General features: G+C 41.7%; 2 protein-coding genes across 3 annotated transcripts in view; one reads left to right on the plus strand and one right to left on the minus strand.

Annotated features, from left to right (window-relative positions):
- The window catches only part of Ccdc191 (coiled-coil domain containing 191), an 89,717-nt gene extending 87,555 nt beyond the window's left edge, over positions 1 to 2,162 (plus strand). Inside the window, exon 17 of the mRNA XM_047563408.1 lies at positions 1,872 to 2,162. Within this exon, the coding sequence (XP_047419364.1) occupies positions 1,872 to 2,016 (145 nt within the window). The 3' untranslated portion in view covers positions 2,017 to 2,162. The remainder of the gene's footprint in view (positions 1 to 1,871) is intronic.
- A 1,851-nt stretch (positions 2,163 to 4,013) lies between these two features.
- Positions 4,014 to 20,066, minus strand: Zdhhc23 (zinc finger DHHC-type palmitoyltransferase 23). Of its 2 annotated transcripts, none has more exons than XM_047563413.1 (5): positions 19,789 to 20,066; positions 18,998 to 19,274; positions 12,646 to 13,356; positions 10,793 to 10,960; positions 4,014 to 8,800 (listed from the first exon to the last, which is right to left on the minus strand). In XM_047563413.1, exons 2-5 carry the CDS (start codon positions 19,138 to 19,140, stop codon positions 8,533 to 8,535), a joined length of 1,290 nt encoding a protein of 429 aa, XP_047419369.1. In that variant the 5' UTR covers positions 19,141 to 19,274; positions 19,789 to 20,066; the 3' UTR covers positions 4,014 to 8,532. The 2 variants fall into 2 exon arrangements, with proteins under 2 accessions (XP_047419369.1, XP_047419368.1); XM_047563412.1 differs by having other exon boundaries at positions 19,562 to 20,066.
- Positions 20,067 to 20,484: the final 418 nt, after the last annotated feature.

Consider the following 20,484-nt stretch of genomic DNA (forward strand, 5'->3'; position numbering starts at 1 on the left):
TAATGTATTTTGCATTATGAGATGGTTATGAGTTTTGAGGGACCAAGCAAAATGTTATGGTTTGGATACAAGGTGTCCCTGAAAAGGGCCTGTTTTAATGTAAAAGGTGAAGTGCTTCAATAATGGGAGCTATAACCTAATCACTGGATTAATTCATTTGATAGATTAATAATTTAAATGAACTAAATGGATAACTCTAGGCAGGTGGGGCATGGCTGGAGGAAATGAGTTACTAAATGTGTGCCTTGGGGATTATATATTTTCTTCCCTGGCTCTTTGTGCTCTCTGCTTCCTGGTTGTCATGAACTGAGCTACCTTCCTCTACCATGCCCTTCTTCCATGACATTCTGCTTCACCTGAGGCCCAGAGCAATGGAGTTGGCTGACCACGAACTGAGACCTGTGAAATTGTGAACCAAAATAAACCTTTCCTCCTCTAAATTGTTCTTGTCAGGTATTTTAGTCACAGTGATGAAAAGCTGACTAACATATTGCTTAAAGATGAGTACAGGAAGCTGTAAATGGTGGACTGAATGGATAAAAATTCAAAGCAGTGAACAGCTCTGCTCCGTGAAACCCCCCCACCCCTGTCAGTAATACTTCTACCAACAAAAATCAACATAAAATCAGACAACCAACAGCCATAAAACTAATGAGGACTGAGATTCATTCCAGGCTTCGTTAGTTGGTTAAGATGCCAGAACAAATCCCATCCCTGCCTCCAGTTGTAAAAATATAAACTACTCTGCACTCTGTTTCAACATAACTGCTCTTATAATTCCTCACACATGCTCTGCTATTCTTGCTTCTTTGCCTTTACTCAAGACGTGCCCTCTTCTGGGAAAGCCTTTCCTTTACCTAAAATGCTGTTCAGAGATCATGTCTTTCAAAAGCCTCGGATACTCCTCACCCCCAGACTGGGCAGTCCCTGTGCTTCTCTCCACTGCTGCCCCTTCCCACTGTATTGGAACTCAGTTCTGTTTAACTGTCTCCTTGGGCAGACTCCCTGGCTGTCCTCTCCATGGCTGATGTTCAGCTGGAGCAGGCACTGAGAAACCCTCCAAGGACACTGCATGCTTCCCTGTGATCATTGAGAGACAGCTTCAGAGCCCTTCTAACCATGCTTCCACAACTTGATATTAGGTTCTTTTTTCTCAACTTATATTCTAGACTTTTTTTTTTTTTTGCTTGTTTTTGTTTTTGTTGGAGGTGAAGTTACCAGAAGGCATTTGTTTTTATTTGTTTTTGCACTACTGGAGATTAACTCAAGGGAAATAGACCACTGAGTTACATCCCCAGCCTCTTTTTTAATTTTAAGACAGGGTCTTGCTAAGTTGCCCAAACTAGCCTTGGACTTGCAATCCTCTTGCCTCAACCTCCCCTCAGTCTCTGGGATTACAGATGTGTACCACAGCACCCAGCAACCAGCAGGATTTTAAAATATATCTAAGCATTACAGCCCCAATGCCCATGTAGTTTTCCAAAATCTTTGTCCTGAGTGCTGTTGCTACCAGTGCCCTTGCTGGAATCACTGATCCTGGCTTGGGCACAAAATACAGGCTGTGATCAGATCACCTGAGAAATATGTCTCATAGCCTGCATTATCAGGGGCCACTGGGTACTCTGCTCAAATGTCACCTCCTAAGAAAGGCTTTCCCTGCAATACCACCAAAAAGCAAACAGCTTCCCTCTCCACTCTCATCCCCTTTTATTACTTTCACTTTATAGCATTTCAAACTGATTCCTAGTTGTGATTTCCACACATTTTATGTAACTTTCTATTCACATAATTATTTTAATAAAGTGTTTAATGTACTTCGGTTGGAAAGTCAACTTTTCCTTAATATTCTCCCACCTTCTTTGTTTTTAAAGGAGGATTCTCAGCCAAACATTTCGGACATGGAAGACATCTGTAAAATTTATGAAAGAGGAAAGATTAAAAGAACAAAGGCGAGAGCAGCTCCGCAGGAAGGTGGCTGAAATTCTCCCAGACTTTCAGATGCTGGCACCATCATGACTATAACTTGTCCCTTCAGTCAGATACTCAGCCCCTGAGTAAGAGAAGTCTTTTGTGTACCAGTAAATACAGGTACAATGGCCAGTTGGTCCAGAATGTGTGTCTATGTTGTCTCCACCCACCCACATACATACCTGTACCTGGTTTATGTTCTGAGAAAGTTCTTGGACCAGAGGGAGTATTTTGGGAATTCCTTTTTAGGTTTTTCCTGGATTGCTAGTCATTTACTATAGCATTTAGCACAGTGGGATCACATGAAGGCACAGTCTAGGACACTAACTATTCAAATGTATCCTATATATTTTTAGCATAGTAAACTTTAGAAAGGACAAATCTTTGCCTGCCTGAGCTTGTAATGGCTTAATCTGAACTGTTGATAGAAACTTTCCACTTTAAAGTAGTAAGTACTTAGCAAAAAGGGGATGGATGGTCAGAATTCGAGAACCTCAGCATCAATGACAAGCATCCTACAACACCCATTCCTTTTTGGCACACCCTGATGGCAAACCATGTAACAAAAGTACTCTTCACAGCTGCTTTGGAGGGTAGCAGCTTATCTGATATTTAAAGAAACTGGGGCAACAAATATAATGTACCTCAGTAAACATGAAGAAAATTCCAAAAGTTAATAACTCTATCAAAGACAGTCCAGCGACTCATTAAAATATCTGTTCACGCTCCCAGTTACAACTTCAAATAATGCACTGGATTTGTCTTCTACTCCTTAGTTTAGTTTGATCTAGTTTGATCTAGTTTGTTACTTTTCTTGAATTCAAAGCATTAGGTACACTGATAAAATGGTCTCTTCTTGTGAATTGTCTTAGAAAACTACCTGGTAGGAAAACTTTTTCATTACCAAGTACATGTTTATAGTGCCATTTCAAGTAGCACAAATGCACAGGGTAAAACAAGTAAGATCCTTGTAGCCCTGAGGGACCTATTATTTGGTATGTTGGAAATCTGAATTGGTAAAATAAAATCCTGTGGTTTTTAAAGTGAAAATGACTGTTTCCATCTTGTACTTCCTGGAAGGGGTATTCCCATCCACCACCTGCAACATATCTTGCAGTTTACCTGGAGGATGTGTGATGATTAACAAGATATGACGAAACACCCCCAAATGAACTTCTACTGCTCCCACAATAATCTGCCCCTACACGTTGTTTCCTTTAATATGACTATACCATTGTTTTAAAACTAAAGAAAATTGTCTTTTCTAAAGAAAACGGGACTAAAAGTAATTCCTGTCTTTCCATCTAAACTACTGTTTACATTTTACAATAGCACAGTTATAGAATATTGGATGATATTAGCACCCAAAAACAAATATGAGTATTAATTCAATGCTAAGACTGCAGATAAGGAAGGGTGAATTCTAAGTAAAAATGTCATTCAAGTTTTCTGCTAAGACTGCAGATAAGGAAGGGTGAATTCTAAGTAAAAATGTCATTCAAGTTTTCCTTTTTTGGGATGGAGGGGCACCAGAGATTGAAACCAGAGGTGCTCTACTACTTAGCTGCATTCCCAGCCCTTTCCATTTTGAGACAGTCTCACTTAAGTTGCTCACGCTGGGCTTGAAGTTGTAATCCTCCTGCTTCAGTCTCCTGAGTAGCTGAGATTACAGGTATGCACCACCACATCCAGTTTATTTTCTTAAGCTTTATTTTTGCCTCACCTCAAGCCTAGCAATCCATAATATTCTGATTAGACTACCTAGATTTTTTATCTACCTGTAGAACCCTCAAAAGAGAAATTTTTATGCTCTCTTACTGAACTATCAGAAAGATATGATTTGAAATATTCCTGCTAACATAGCGCCTGAAACAAGCAGTTTCCTGATATACAAAACTGGAAAAATAACCAAGAAAATGATGGTTTAGGGCTAGGAACAGGTCCATAGGATGAGACATTAAGGTAGCCAAAGAAGCAACAGATATAATGCAGGGTTTTCTTAAAGCAAATGAATTCAGGAGACTACCAAACTATTTTCTTTAAAGAAAGCACTTTATTTTCCATTTAAACAACTTGGTCACAGGACATCAATTTACACAAATGGCAGTAATTTGTAAAATCTCCATTTAAAAGGCCTTGTGTCTGATTCTGAGGTGGTTAAGAGGATAAGAATACAGGTATAAAAACAGTGCAATATATGGCCCATGGCCTCCAGCTTGGCTTCAGAAATTCCCTTTAATGTTGTTGGGCCAGTTCCATTAAATATTGAATTTTTAATATTAGGTAAGTATTCCTGGGTTTCCTTTAGTCCAACATCAGGCCCAGAAATGTAATCAAATGAAGCGGCCCCAAACATCTCAAACCATCAAATCAGATAAAAGGATCACAAGTTGAGCTTAAAAGCTCTGTAACATGGCATCTTGTCTGTGGATCCAGCTAAAGAAACATAGAACCTCAGTTACATCAACAATTAGAATAGACTAGCTGGGGTTTTAAAGCTTTGCCTTATAAATATTAATTTCTAGAAGTTAAAGGTGCTATTTGAAGGTTAGAGCCCTAGTAAGTCACAAGCCCAATTTGGAGATGGACACAGCCTCTAAGAAATGTGTCTCCATTAACCATTTAGTCTGTGGCCTACTGCTGGTACTCCAGGGAAACACTTAGAGCCGGCCAGAGTGTGGGTAACTGCACTAGCAACAGGCTTACACTTAGTTGACTCTGCAAAGAGTGTATATTAACCACAGCAAACATCCACAAGAGCATACGAGCCTTATTCAGTATAAAGTTCGGCATGGCTTTGATTCTCCCTGGCATCACCTTTGCAGTGCTGGATATAAAATGGCACACTTGTCAAGCTGCTGCTGAGAACACTGGATCCCAAATGGGTGCCTCAAGCAAAAGACTCTTACCATCCACTGCTTATTTGAGAAAATTCTTCTCTTCAAAATGTAGGGTACCGAAATATGGCTAAAATGAATTCATATAAACCTATTTACCTAGTTTACAGAGATCCTTAAACCTCACAGAACATTGATTTTTAAATATCCTGGTTAAAACTGTGCTTCTAGTGTCATATTTTTGCTTCTATTAATTGAGCTACACAATAAAAAGCTAATGTCCTAACCAAGGAAATAAGTCAGTATTACATAGAATCTTACTGGCATTGTGTTTTCTGGCAGTGAAAGATTCTAGCCTAGAAAATTTTCTCTTTTTAAAAACATTAGAAGTACCAAGGACTATTGCATAAGAGAAAGTTTGTAGCAATCTTACTTCTAGGCAGATGGCACAGTGGAAAACAATCACTTCATTCACCAAAGGAAAATAGTATGCGGATAGCAAAGATTTACAACATCCCAAATTCAGACACAAACATAGCCAAGGTGAAACAAGCAGCACACTATCCCAAAAACACACTTAAGGCTTTGCTTTAGCAGCATGGGAGTAATCTACCAAAGAGGCATTGTTAACATTCTGCTCATTTCAAAGAAGCACCCAGCTAGAACCACAGAGTTTTTTGTGGGTATCCTAAGCAACATTTAAATATTGAAGGATTTTCTCCTTTTTGTCCAATTCTGGCCCTTAACTATTTGTCCCTTGAGTCTTTCAAATGGACTCATTCCTCTTCCTCAAGAAAGTACACAGTGGTGTGATAATTATGTAAGTGGCCAGAATATATTGGGTAATTTATTAAGCTTCACATCCAGAATGTTTCTTAATAGAGTCTAGGGATGTGTGGCAACCAGAAGGGGATCTGCTTCTTTAGAATAACATGGGGGTCGGGGAAAGAAGGCTTGTTCTTATGGCCAACGGAATGCTGGGATACAGGTTTGCAGGGCAATTCTCCACTGCCACCACCACCAGATATTTCTCTGGGGTGACTCATGCAAAGGCCTTGTCCTTACAAACACTCCCTCCACAATAAATTCTCCTGCCGTCCAGAGGAAACCAAGGCCTATAATGAAATCCCTTAGGTGGCTCCAGATTATAAAATGGTTCAAAAGTCTACAAGCAAAGAGCAAGGATATTGCAGACTGCAGAAACACTGCACATCAGCCCCTCGTTTGCTGCTCCTCTTGGTACAAACACTTCAGAAGGCTTTTTTACTCCACAAAAACCAATGATCTTTTTACAGGTTTGAGCTTTCTTCAGTAAACTGACAATCATGAGTTCTTAAGGAACTTAAAACAAGCATCTTAATTCCAATAAGCCAGAATAATATCTAAGCAGTTCCCATCCAAGTAAAAGAAACCGAGTTGCCTCATCCAGGTAATCATGTTAGGAGTGAGCAGTCACAGAGATAGTGATCATTCCTGATTCTCCCTGATGACTTTGGTCTTTTTGTACTACTCATCATTATATTTTTTGGTACTGGGGGATTGAACCCAGGGGCACTTCACCACTGAGTTACATCCCCAGCCCTTTTAATTTTTTTATTTTGAGACAGGGTCTTGCTAAATTGCTGAGGCTGGCTTTGAACTTGCAATCCTCTTGTCTCAGCCTACCAAGCTGCTGGGATTTCAAGCGTGTGCCACTGTGCCCAGCTCACATTTCGATTGTTGTTCATGATTTGGTGAGCTACTATAAATGACTAATGTATATGAATTTTTGTTATCAATTGTGAGATAATCAGAGTTGGCTATTTAGCTGTGGTTTGAGATGCATGAGAACTACCAATTTCTGCCCACATAATGCTGTCTTTGACATTACTACCAGCTCTCAATCTCAAACCTGCACAGAAAGAAATTATTTATATCAGAGCCAACTTTAATTCTAAATGAATATTTGACTCTGGGCCAGAGAGAGGGCATCACTGTAAAAACCACAGTGTCTGCTGGCATCCCCAGGCTGGTTCTTTGGCTCATCCTAGTGGAAAGCAGAGCCTATCATTTGTTAAACAATCTATCTCTGGGGAGAGCAATGACATGCCTGAATAAAAACATAATGACAATGTCTTAAGGAGAATCCCAACTAATGACAAGACTAGGGATGGTGCTACCCGGAATTATAGGAAGTGGTATTTCCTCTCAACATGTACAAATCTATTGCTAAAGCAGCATGCACAGACTGATGGAAAAAGCTAGCAATATTTCCCCTATATTAAGCAATAAGCCAAGGCAAATTTAAGGACTCAAGAATTATCTTTGGGATTGCAGAATGGTACATGTATAAAACCAAAAATTTCAAGAGTGTATTTTCCTTATATGAAACTCACTCTTAATTCTATGGCAGAATGACCCATTCTACATAAATATTCCATCTTATACATTTTCAGTTTTGAGATATAATTAAAGAAACAATTTATTATTCTGGAGAAAATGAGGGAAGAACAGTAATCCATTAATGAGTGGAAACCACATATACCCTGTTTTTCTCTCCTAGTGAGATACTTTATGTAGTAAAGAGTGAATGGAAAGTAATGTGTAAGTGGGAAGGTATCAATCAACTTCTCAAAGACAGTAATAACAGAATAATGTGAATGCCACATGACTGGTTTTTGCAATTTGGTGCTATAAAGTTACAGTGCTTAAAATACATATGTGAACAACAACAACAACAACAACAAACCAAGCCCTTAATATTAATTAGTCTCCCTACCAGGAAAGAGAATAGCGTGTACCCATAAGAGTGTCTGTTCCTCTTCCAGCCACCATCATGTGTGCTAGCACCTTACCAGGTGAAACACAGAAAGAGGAAAAAACATCAATGCCTTTTGAAGTTTGTTACAGTAAATTCAACACATAAAAAAATAAAAATAACTCATTTCCTTACTCATGACCAGTACACATTATACTATCTTTATCATTGTGATCAATTGTCCTTTTAAGATCAGATGACCAGAGTCAGTTCATCTCATCTCCTATCCCGTGTGAGCAGATAATGTCTAATACTTAAGGAGAAATTCCCATAATTGTACAAAATGTTATATGCTGAAAACCGATTACCCTAATATTGGCTACAGTATTCTGAACTACAAACATTTTTCTTCAGTCTTGGGATTTTCCTAATAACATTTCACATATCCAGGTACTTTGTTTCATAGTGTTTTCCACATCCCTCATCCTCACGTGACCCCTGCATGACCCACCTGTGACCTTCATGACGGCTCTGTGAAGTAGCCAAGGCAGGCATCAGTACCCCATGCTACAGATGAACCTGAGACTTGGGAAAGTGACTCAACTAAAGGTCACATGGCTATTAAAAATTGAAAAGGGACTAGAAGCTCTCCTAATCCAAAACTCCTTCTCCCATGCTAAAGGATGAGAATTGCTTATATTAATTTGTGCATTAGCAATCCATATCCTTTTCAATCTCTGGTGATTCCGTCAATTAGTAAGGTGACTGGAAAAGAATGGCTCGGCTTTTACTGCTTCAATATAAAAATCTCTTATGTTGTGAAGTCAGAAAAATTAATTTCACTCCAGTCCAGTATCCAAACCTGAGCATGGCCCTAGAATGCCTGTAAGAAACTGGGGATAAAAATGAACATCCTGCATGGACACTGAAGTGTAAAATGGAAAGGAGTTGGAGGGAGGAGCCACCCCGCAGAGCCACACAGAAGGCACTTCAGACGATGTCCTCGGCAGGGTGGTGGAATGCACGTGTGCCCAGGGTGGAGAACTGGTGCCAGTTCCGCAGGAAGCCCCTATTGTACTGGCCTGTGTCCACGATGAGCCCACAGAGGAGCCGGCGCCCCGTCTTCTGTCGAAGGGCCTGCTGGACTTCCCTCTCGGTCACATTGTAGCTGATATTTATCAGCTGGATCAGGAAGATGTAGGCCATACCCGCTGTGATGATCACAGAGTACCATACACAGGTGAAAGACAGGGCCGAGCTGCAAGGGGAGAAAAGGGCTGCTGCCATTTTTGTCACACCGAGTCCTCACCGTTCTCACATTTTATACAATTTGTACTTATCACTAAGGACTTTGGCAATTTTTCCCAATCCTCCAAACTGAAAAATACCTTACTATCCTCACAATACCAATAGCTAGTTTAATTTATAAGAATTAACAGGTTCCATTTTATTTTATAATTATCAGTGCCTCTCTTTCTAGTATGTTATACTAGAATAGTAAGAGCTGTTTTTTACATTTTGTATCCTCCACACAACCAGCACAGCCCTGACATGATGTTCAACATCTGTTTGTTGAATGAATGAGTAATTCCTAAAATGTACCTAACACAGGAGAAAATGAAGATGCTCTATGACTGCTAACAATGTCCTCTAGGAAGTTGCAGATGGGAACCTAGGAACAGTGCTTAAGTTATTAATCTCCATTCTTTTTCCAGTCCAATGCTGACAAACACAAAGCAGAAAGCAATTTCCAATACTTAGTAGTCCTTCACTTACTTATAAGATCTATAGGAACACCACAACATTTCTAACTCAGCTTCCTAAAACCAAACAACCTTACAAGGCAGAAAAGCTCCTTTCAGGCTCACCAATGAAGCTGCAAGGAGAGCTGCCTGACTTCATGTGCCATTTGATTACATCTATTCAAACATGTGCAAATAGTTAATTCACTCAGAATCCTTTTTTTTAGTTGTAGAAGGACACAATATCTTTGTTTAATTTATTTATTTTTATGTAGTGCTGAGGATGGAACCCAGTGCCTTTACATGTGCCAGGCAAATGCTCTACCACTAAGCTACAAACCCAGCCCCAGAACCTTTTTTTTGTAAAGCTGAAAAGGGACTCAGAAATGATTAATTCCAAGATCCTCACTATCCAGGTGAGGTGACATGAATCACCTGCACAGAGTGGGGTGAAAACTAACAGTGGGGCTGTGCTCCTGGGTTCATTTCAATCACCTCACAGAGCACAGATATGCTCTGCTGCAGGACATTCATCACCCGCAGTGTCAGTCAAGAATTCCAGAACTACATAACAGACTCCAGAGGTCTAGGAAAGAATAGTGTCCTGAAGAAGGGAACCAATCTATTTTAATAATGCCCATAAATGTCCCAATCTAGAGTAACATTAGGGAAATCTGTACATAGACTTAAAAACAAAAAGCCATACAAAGTACTATGTAGAGAAAGCAAGGACTATTCTGAAGAAAGATGAGAGAGACTTTGAAAAAAGCCTGTGTTGGAGGGCAACGGTGGATGAAAGGGAACACAGAATGTTGCAGAGGAACACATTGTGTTGCAGGGTTGAGGTGGAGGGGTCAATTCTGAAGAATCCCAGTTTTTGCCACTGCATGGAAATCTTTACAGTATATAAACAGGCCCCCACCTAATAATGCCTAAGGAAATTCTGACCTAGATACCAGAGTAATCATGATTTAAAAAAAAAAAAGTAGAACAGGAAAAACCATGAGAAGTTAGAAAGAAAAGAAAGGTTATAGAGATGGTGAGCACTTTTCAAAAGAATTAAGAGCAATAAATTAAGGTTGGGCTAAACAGCACCAGAAAGGAGCAATAAAGTGAAAAGAGATTCCTAGTATTCCTAGTTATATTTATTGTTTTCATTTCACTGTTGCTACCTTGGGTATGCAAGTGGTCATTTGACTCTAAAAGTCCCTGATTAAGCCTGGACCTGTGTGTACAATACTAGTTCCTCACTTTTTAGGGGTTAATAATCCTTTTGACATCACCCTAGAAAAATGCATATAACCATGGCACAATTTTATTGGCAATTTCAGGGATACCCAGGATCCCTATAGGGGATAACATACAGGCTACCTGTCAGGTAATCATAATTCTGTATCATGTATAGGATTTTGGACAAATCCTAACCTATCAGTAAATAAAAGCTCCTATTAATGGCAATATATATTACTTCTTCTCTGAGTATGTCAACTTTGGGATACATAGCTCACCTGTAATTTGCATAAACTCCAGGACAATAAAAAAGGGCAGTGAAGACACTTCTATCTCTACAAATAGTATCCAAAGTCAGCATTATCCCGTACACCGAAGTGAGCAAGAAGATCAAAAGGGCAAGAATAAATGCTTGATGATTTGATTCTCCAACGCAGCTGTTTATCCTTGAAACAGCATGGGGAAGAAAAGCAAACATGTTTAAAAAAGTTCTTCATATAACTTACATAATAAACAAGAAGCTATGAAAATAAGAATAATGTAACTTCAGTTTAAAAGGTTAAGTTCTATTTTTCAAGTTTATGGTACTAAGACTTGTCCAACTGAGCAAGGCAGTCCTGTATTCTATGCTCTTTACCAAGTAGAATCATTATCATTTAGTAAGGACAAGGCTCAGCAGAAAGCAGATCCAGCTAACAAATCATCTAAAATATATAAACATATATTTATATTATTTTATGTGCTAGAGATTGAACCCAGAGCCTTGCACATGCTAGGCTAGGGATCTACCACAGAGTTACATCCCCAACCCCTATTACTCAGTATTAATAAGCGAAGTCTATTACCCAGTAACAAAGAGTGTTAATACTGCTATCACTAGACTAAGGAAAGGAAGTTATATGGTAGAGTTATGAAAATTTTAAAAATGCTAAGTCAAATATTCAGTATAGGAAAATACATGATGCTAGATATATAAGAGAGTAGCAAAAGAGGTTAGAAACAGCGTAGGATGAAGAACAACCTGATAACATACAGGCTACCTGTCAGGTAATCATAATTCTGTATCATGGTCATTTGTAGGGCAGGATGTACAAGCAGTCTCTCCTGCCCACTGTACACCAGGATACTCAGGTGGTAAGAGTAGATTTCACTTAGGAGAGGCTATCAGACCTTCTGCAAACTAGCATATACACACACACACACACACACAGAAATAAATGATGAAGACAAAGAATATCTAAAAATGGAAATACTTATTTGCCCCTAAAGACGAAGTCCCAGAAAAGAGCTGCCCCTGTACTTGGGTTGTGCACTTGACTTCCACTTGGGTGCTCTCCTGGCCTTTCCAGCACCCTCACCTTCTTCTATATCCCCTGCTAAGAGGAGGTAAACTATATGGCCAAAAAACACAATTCAACGATCACAACTATTCTAAGAGCAATGAAGCTACCAACATGCTATTTACAGCATGTTGTATCTGAATACTTAATACTCCCTTCAGTTTAGAGTAACTCAGTAAATTTGCAAACATTATCTTTAAATGTTGCACTGTGTATCTTATGAACCTTACATGTGTTCCTCAGCTACTGGCCAGCTAGAAGGTATAAAAGAAGCCCATACTTCTTCAAATTAGCAGTTATCTGGTAGGGCTTCAACTCCATAATGTTGAGTGGAAATCACTAGAAGCATCAAAAATTATTAAGGGTGTTTGACAAGAGGACAAAAGAATCGCCTAAAAATAGGAGAACACTTTCCTATGCTCTCTGTTCAAACAGAATAGCACAGGAAAATACACATGTGCTGATAAATTCTTTTTTAAAAAATCATTCAACTCTATTAGAAAGGAGAAGATAAATAAGCAGTTCAAAAGAAAACTGCAAAATAGAAAAGAAGAAAGAAAAAGGAAAACCACACCCAAAGCATTTTTCTACTTCAGGAAATAACTGAAGGAATTAAATCTGTGAAACTCAAAAATCTGATGACTAAGTGGGAACATCCCTAAAGCCCACAAATATCTACAAGGTGTAAAGCTAGGAAGGAGAGAAATTTTAGACGAGCACAAATATCAAACATGGCTTGGGAGATGTACATGAATTCACACTTTTCAGGCCTCCAAATTTTTGCACCATACCAGACACAATGATGATCCATTCTCCTTACACAGATGCCACAGATTCGGCAATGCCAGGCCCGGGCTGGTCGCACCAGCTGGCACTTGGCACACCAGTCCTCCTTCACCTTGGTGGGGCTACTGGCCAACATCCTGGAGGAGCCCTTAAGATCATCCTTCAGTGTGCGGTTGTTGAGACTGCCCGACATGTCAGCTCCAGGGAACCCTTTGGTCTTTTCCTGCCCTTTTTTGCTCAGACATTCGTTTTGGCTGCTGCTTAAGGATTTGTCATTGCTTGCTGAATTGCTGAGGTAGCCTGGATTCTTCTTGGCTCTGTACAAGGCTAGGAGTATCAGAAATAACCCACAGGTAACAACAGCCAGCCGAGTGGGCCCCACACGCCCTCTGGGAACCACTTCCCGCAGGAACACATAGTACATGTAGCCCAATGAGAACAGTCCAAGGCTCAGGAAAAACAGAGTCTGTTCTTTCCTTCTGTGAGTGAGGTAGTAGTACCACAGTGCCAGCACAGGAAGGGAGGTCAAAACCACCACCCCCAGGAGGAAATGCCAGGAAGCCACGTGAAGGAAGACAGGCAGAAGGATGAGTGGAGGAATGATGCTAATGTTAACTTTTTTGGCTCCCCTAAGCCATGGAATTCGGAGGCGATCAGAAATTGTATCCATGATTCTTTCACAAGTCTCTGGCTGCACTGATTTACATGTAAGCCATCTATTCAGAGAGAGCACAAAGAGAAGGCACTTCATAAGGGTCTGCTGAATTCAAAACTACAGAACACTGAATGCCAAATAGCAGAATAAATGATAAAAGTGACTAAAGCCCAAGCATTTTATTTCCTTACTATTAAGCCTAGACTTTTCAGACTTTAAAAAATAGGAACATGAAGATAATGTTTAGAAATTTAACAGTCAAGATTATATCTTAAACAAATACATAGGTATTTAGTAGGTATATACACATACTCAGTACAAGAAATGTTTAGATATGGGTGGGTATATGGTTAAAACAATCTTGAAAATTCACAATCTGTGCAGACAACATAAGAATTCAACAAAATACTACAGAAGTGACAAAGCAACAATAATCACCTAATGAACTCTTATAATCAAATGTTATAGAATATTCAGAAGAAGATGAATACTTCTGGTGGATTCGTAAGAGGGGACTTAGTGGAAAAAACTGGATCTGTTCTTGACCCTGAGGGTCAGCTGGCACTTATGTGGGTGGAGGGGAAGAGAGAGAGGTATTCCAGGGAAGAGGAATGGGTACAGCACAAGGCCTATCCTGGGCCCAGAGAACACATCAGTCCAGTGGGGACAGGGCTCTGCACAAAGAATGGAGATCAAACCAGTGTAAGTCAAATGCCTGGCCTTGATGATCAGAATGGTGTCTTTTGACACTTCTGCACACTAAGGCTATGCTATGGTCTGAATGTCTATGTTCCCCCATATTCACATGCCAAAACCTAATCCCCAACATACTGGTATTAAGAGATGGGGCTTCAGATAAAAAAAAAAATTATTTGAGCATTGGCTCTCTTTTCAATTTCCTGGACAATATTGGATATACAGTATCCTGAGAGAAGACTCCATTGTGCATATACGGGGTTACCTATTTAGGCATGATACTGGAAGGTGAAACCTGAAAGCTTTGCCCAGAAAAAGTCAACCCATATTGTCATATCCCCTTCCTCAGACAATAAAACAACTTAGGGCCTTTCTTGGAACAACTGGATATTGTAAATTTTGGAACCCTGGACATGTTGAGAAGGCAAGACCCCTCTATGATCACCTCAAGGAAGCAAAGGGACACTCATAGGCAATCATTAATTGGACTCCAGAGATGAGGAAAGTCTTCAACACATTAAAAATAACTCTTAGGAGAAAAGACCTCCGGGTGTCTGAGGCAGCTTCGAGGGAAGCAGATCTCAAAGCCTCTGTGTGACTGACCTCAAGAGCAGCACCTGGCACCTGGAGAAAACACCTCCAGTTGTCTGTGGCAGCAGCCTCAGGGGCAGCTGCGCCCCACTCCACAACCTTGGTGCCCTTCAACAGACGAATGGATAAAGAAAACATAATAATATAAATATTATGGAATACTACACAGCTTTAAATAAGAATGAAATTATGTCATTTGCTGGTAAATGGATGGAGTTGGAGCATATCATGCAAACCCAAAAAACCAAAGGCCAAATGTTTTCTTTGACATGCGGATGTTAATTCACCATAAGGGGGGGGCGGGTAGGGAAGAATACAGTTGCTTTATATTAGGGAGAGGGAAGTGAAGGGAGGGGAAGGGGTATGGGTGTAGGAAGGATAGTAGAGTGAAACAGACATTATTACCTCATGTACATATATAACTGTGTGACCAGTGTGATTCTGCAATATGTATAATCAGAAAAATAAGAGATTATAGTCCATTTATGTACAATCTATTTAAATGTAAAAATACATTCTACTGTCATGTACAACTAATTAGAACAAATTAAAAAACCCAGCTCTTAAAAAAAAAAAAAAAAAAAAAAAAAAAAAAAGAGATGGGGCTGCCAGAAACAGTGGCATGCACACCTATAGTTCCAGCTAATCTTTAGTAGACTAAGAAAAAAGGGTCCCTGTGCCCAACAGTTCAAGGTCAACATAGGCAACTTAGTAAGACCCTCTCTTTAAAATGGGTTGCAGGTGGATACAGTGGTATACACCTGTAATCCCAGCAGCTTGGGAGGCTGAAGTAGGAGAATCTCAAGTTCAAAGCCAGCCTCAGCAATTTAGTGAGGACCTAATAGTGAGCCCAAGTCTCAAAATAAAAAAATGGGTTGGGGACGTGGCTTAGTGGTTGAATGCCCCTGGGTTCAGTCCCTGGTACCAGAAAGGGGTTGGGGGGGCGCTTTAGGAGGTGATTAGATCATACATGAGAGCAAGCTCTCATGAGTGGGATTAGTACCTTATAAAAGAAGTCAAAGGAGCTTATCTGCCTTCCTCCCTATGAAGATACAGCAAGAAAGCACCATCTATGAAGTAGACAGCAGCCCTCACCAATCACTGAGTGTGTGCTGCTGCCCTGGTCTTGGACTTCCCAGTCTCCAGAACTGTTAGCAACAAATTTCTGTCATTTATAATTTCCCCACTCTAAGGTATTTTATTATAGCCCAAAGACACTAAAATGGAAATTAGTACTTAGTGGGGCACTGCTATAACAAATACCTAAAATTATGGAAGTAGTTTCAGAACAGGATAGAGGCTAGAGTTTTGAAGTGCACCCCTCCCCACTCCCCCCCCAAAAAAGCCTACATTACTGTGTAAGGGCAATTCTGGTGAGGGCTCAAAGAGGAGAGCTATAAAGAAAAAGTCTCTTAGAAATTAAGAGGTCATGAGCAGAATGTTTAGAAATATGGATGGTAAAGGCCTTTCTGATGAAGTCTAAGTGGAAATAAGAAACTGGAAGAAAGGTGATGCTTGATATAAAGTGGCAAGAACTTGGCTGAATTATGTTCATGTCCTAGTGTTTTGTAGAAGTTATAAATCAAGAAGAATGAAACTGGATATTTGATAGAAGAAATCTCTAAACTAGTGTTCAAGGTACTGCATGGCTTCTCTTGAATGCTTATAGTAAAATGGAAGGAGATTTAAAGACTGAATTTATAACCAAAATGGAAACAGAATTTAAAGATTTGGGAAGTTCTCAGCCTGTCTATATTGTAACAAATGAGAAAGCATGTTTGCCAGCAAACATCGAGGGTGTGGGTGAGATCAGTATAGACAAGTCCTGCTATTCATAAAGTCAGTGGAAGAATAACCTGAAAACTCCACTCCCATCACAAGCTAGGAATGCCAGGGCCTTAATGGCAGAACAGATTCATAGGAAAGACCCAGTGCACCTTTGAGACCTCAGGGCTTGCTGCCCAGTGCCACCTTAAGTCTCAGATCCCTACATTCTGTTACAGCATTCCAGAGCAGCTCAGGTATGACTTGAGTAGACCCAAGTGCAGTAGAGGCTACAGTGTCCACCCCTTCAAAGGGTACTAGTGGTAAATCTTGGTGGTAGCCTTAAGTACCAACCCTTAAAGCTGTACAGACATGACAGCCAAGGCAGAGAACTGCCATAGGGGCATAGCCACCACAAAGAGCCCCCACTAGGGCAAACCCTACTGGAGTCATGGGAGTGGGGGCACTTCCTACACCTAATAGGGCTGCACCCAGACTGGTAGTCACCAGTATCAACTCCAGCAAGGGAGAGAGTTGTAGGCACATGACTCCAACTCACTGGAGCTGCAGTGGGCTACACCCAGCAAGGTTATGGGGGGAGGAATGCCTAAAGCTGTGGGGACCCAACCTCCATCTCAGTATGTCTGGAGGGTAGAACTTCCAAGTCCAAGATTATTCTCAACCCTGAATGTTGTTTTCCACGTGGGGTTGAGAGCTTTCTCTCCTTCCTTCTTTTTACTTTTGGAATGGGAATGTCCTTATTCATGATCCACCACTGTATTTTAGAAGCACACTATTATTTCATAGGTTCATAGCTGGAAGAAAATTTGCCTCAAGATGCACTGTACTTGAATCTTACTCATATTTGATTTAGATGATATTTAAATTATATTCTGCACTTAAGACTTTTGTATTGATGCTGGAAAAACTAAAGAATTTTGAGGTTTGAGGGATGGAATGAATGTGTTTTACATGTGAGCATATGAATTTGAGGGGTCAGTGATGGAAGGCTGAACATTGGTGTCCCATCAAATTTATACATTGGAACCTAATCCTCAAGGTGATTATATTAAGAGATGGGATCTTCAGGAGGTGATGATGTCACAAAGGCAGAACTCTCATGTATGTGATTACTGAGTGTCCTTCTAAAAGAACCCCAATGAAGATCACTCACCCTTTCTGCCAGGTGCCACCTATGAGGAACAGGGCCCTCACTAGATACTGATTCTGCCAGCACTTTGATCTCGGATTTCTCAGCCTCTAGAATGAGCAATAAATTTGTCATTTATAAATCCCCCAGTCTAAAGTATTTGTTAAAGAGGCCTGAATGGACTAAGACTAATAAAGAAAGGCGAGAATAATGAAAGAACTTTGATTTTAGACAATTTTATAAAGTAGGACTAGGACTTTGAAGTGAGTGGGATTAACCACATGGTAATCATACAAAGCAGCAGGGGCAGGGGAAACACTGGAACCCTATCTCCAGAGAAGAGTACAGAGAGAGCAGAGGAGAGAATTTGGGGGACAGCCTCTGTCTTAACAGCTAGGAAGGAGAAAGAGCAAAGTTAATGGAAATGCTGTGGTCTTGAGTGACAGCAGTTATGGAAAAAGCATAATTTCTCCATTCATTAGTGCGAAGTGTCCCATTTTCTCACTATGGATTTTAGAGTAAATCTAAAAAAGTTATATTTAAAGATATTTGCCAAGGAAGAATTACAAAGAGGCAATGGAGTCTTTGGGAGACAAAGTTGGTACAAGACTGCAGTGGTCCCCAGAGGGTGTTTTTCATGGCTAGATTAATGCACCAAGCTCTAATCTGCAGTTGAAATGACTTTAAAACCAGAAGTAATTAAAGCAAGTCTCCAATATCCCTACTCTTCTCACATTATTGTTTTCCATAAGAATTTTAAACACATAATTATTTAGAAAGTAGATAAAAAACAGTTTATTACTATTTGGCATACTTTTTCTCAGTGATGTTAAAAATTGTCTTCTTGGATAGTAATTCCTATCGTTGATAGTACTGAAAATAAAGACCCAATGTGATGTGATTAATCAAGATGTTGCTGCTCACCCTGAAAACAGTCAATCTAGGGGAGGTTTACGCCTCCTGGCTGGAGCTCCTCCTCAGAAACAAGGGGCAAAAACATCAACAACACAAAAATGATCTTTCAAACCTCAAGGTGCTTTGAAGCCAGGCAGAATGTAGTCACAGTCTCTAATGAAATCAATAGAATATGGGAACTTTCTGGAACTAATGTGTTCATTTTAAACTTACAGATTCAGTTAGATTATAGGTTATTTATATATATACACATATATATGTATGTGTATGTGTGTATATATATATATACACACACACATTCATTTAACTTGCTTGGTATACACTTACTGCCTGTTGTCTCCATCATCATTTCTCTTTAAATGAAAAATAATAATGTTCTACTAAACTGAGCTGGACCAGTGTGCAACACTGCGTAATTCGTCTTTATAAAAACCCAACACTTGACATATAAAACAACTCTCAATTTTAGATCCTCGGAAATGGAATCAAGAGCGAAATCTAGCGTTCTGGATGCAAAGCTGAAAGTATGCATGGTAGTTCTTAAAAGGACCGGTAGGGTCAGCATCAAGAAAAGCTCTGTTCTTACCTATCACACCCTTCATCGAGATCTTGACAATCACACAAACAAGCAGCCATGTGGTTCTTTTCCCCATTTCGATCTATGTATTCGCAGCAGCACAGGGGTTCCAATTCAGGTTCTTCGGTTTTCTTTTTCTTCACTGACTTCATACTGACTGCCCTTCTGTGCTGTGACTTGCACCTGTCACCATGAGGAGTATGCAGCCCTCAGAAGGTAAAGGTGGAAAGAACCCAACTCATATCTTGTAAATACATCCACGCCTCTCTCTGATGAACGTCAACGCCTGAGTAATCAAAAATGAGAAGAAAGTGGGGGAGGGGTCCCGATTTCATCAGGCTTTTGCGGCTTCACATGGCCAGGCAGGGGGCTCCGGGGATCTTGGGGCTCCAAACTGCCTTCACCTCCCCTTCCCATTCAGGGCAGACGCCGTCTGGGCACAAGACGTTCCCATGGCGACAGCCGACCACGCGGCCCGGACCGCCCGGGCGCGGGCGGTTGTGTTCACCTGGGGTGCTGGCTGGGAAGGGCCGAACGGTCCCCGCCCCACGGCTGGGCGCTATGAAAACTCACCCCGGGGGTGCAGGGAGCAGCGAAGCGTGTGCTTGCTCAACCAGCGAACGCGCCCCGCCGCTGGAGCCGCCAACCGGCTGGGGGAACGGCACCAGGTTCCCCGGCAGCCTCGAGGTCGCCGTCCAGTCTCCCGCTGAGCGCGTCTCCACCGCCCCTGTCAAACTGGAGGACGTGGGCGGGCCTCAAGCGCCGCCCCGCTTGGAGAATGACCTTGGAAGGGAAGTTACCTGCTCTCCCGACGGAGGTGCGGCTGCAGCGAAAGAGGCGGAGACCGAGGGGAAAAGCCTCTACTCCACCACCGGCGCGGATGCGTCTCTCGATCTCAACTCCGCGGGGCTCCGGACGTGACAGCTGGAGTCGGGGACCCGGGCTCCGCTGGATCGTGCCCACGCCGCAGCTGCCCACCTGTGAGCACAGCCTGCCCGGCCCCGGCGGCGCGCGCCTCCCGGTACTGTCCCCGCCGGCCCGGCTCGGCGCGGCAAGTCCGCTCGCGCTTCCGGGTGCCCCGCCCCCGGCGCCGGGGATCCCCGCCCGCCCGCACGTGCGCCGCCCGCCGCCCCGCGAGCCCGCCGGCGAAGCCCCTCCCCCGCCGCCGGACCCGAAGGCTGCTTCCCGGAGCGGGTCCGCACGCTGGGGTGCAGGGCTGACACGGTAACTCCGCGCGCCCGAGCCCCGCCGCTGCCTGCGGGTGGCGCGTCGGCGGGGCAGCCTCCCGAGCCTTCGGGGTGCGGACGAGGTGCGGAGACGGAAATACCGGGAACCCGGAGGATTTGCGAACTACGTGAGACCGTGGGTCCTGCAGCCTTTCAGACGCCGGCAACAGGCGTTGGGGGCTGTCAGCGCAAATGTTACCGAGGTACCTCCCCCATATTGCGGGACCTTCCCTTAAAGGCCCATCGCTACTCCCGGATCTGTTGATTTAT

The sequence above is a fragment of the Sciurus carolinensis genome, chromosome 9 (genome assembly GCF_902686445.1).
Source record: "Sciurus carolinensis chromosome 9, mSciCar1.2, whole genome shotgun sequence".
Lineage (NCBI taxonomy): Eukaryota > Metazoa > Chordata > Mammalia > Rodentia > Sciuridae > Sciurus > Sciurus carolinensis.

Coding starts and splice junctions, on each gene's coding strand:
- Zdhhc23 (XM_047563413.1), bottom strand. CDS start 19,140: ATGAAGTCAGTGAAGAAAAAGAAAACCGAAGAACCTGAATTGGAACCC. Junction 13,357..18,997: donor CTCGATGAAGGGTGTGATAG/GTAAGAACAGAG, acceptor CTCTCTGAATAG/ATGGCTTACATGTAAATCAG. Junction 8,801..10,792: donor GGAGTTTATGCAAATTACAG/GTGAGCTATGTA, acceptor CTCCCCTTGCAG/CTCGGCCCTGTCTTTCACCT.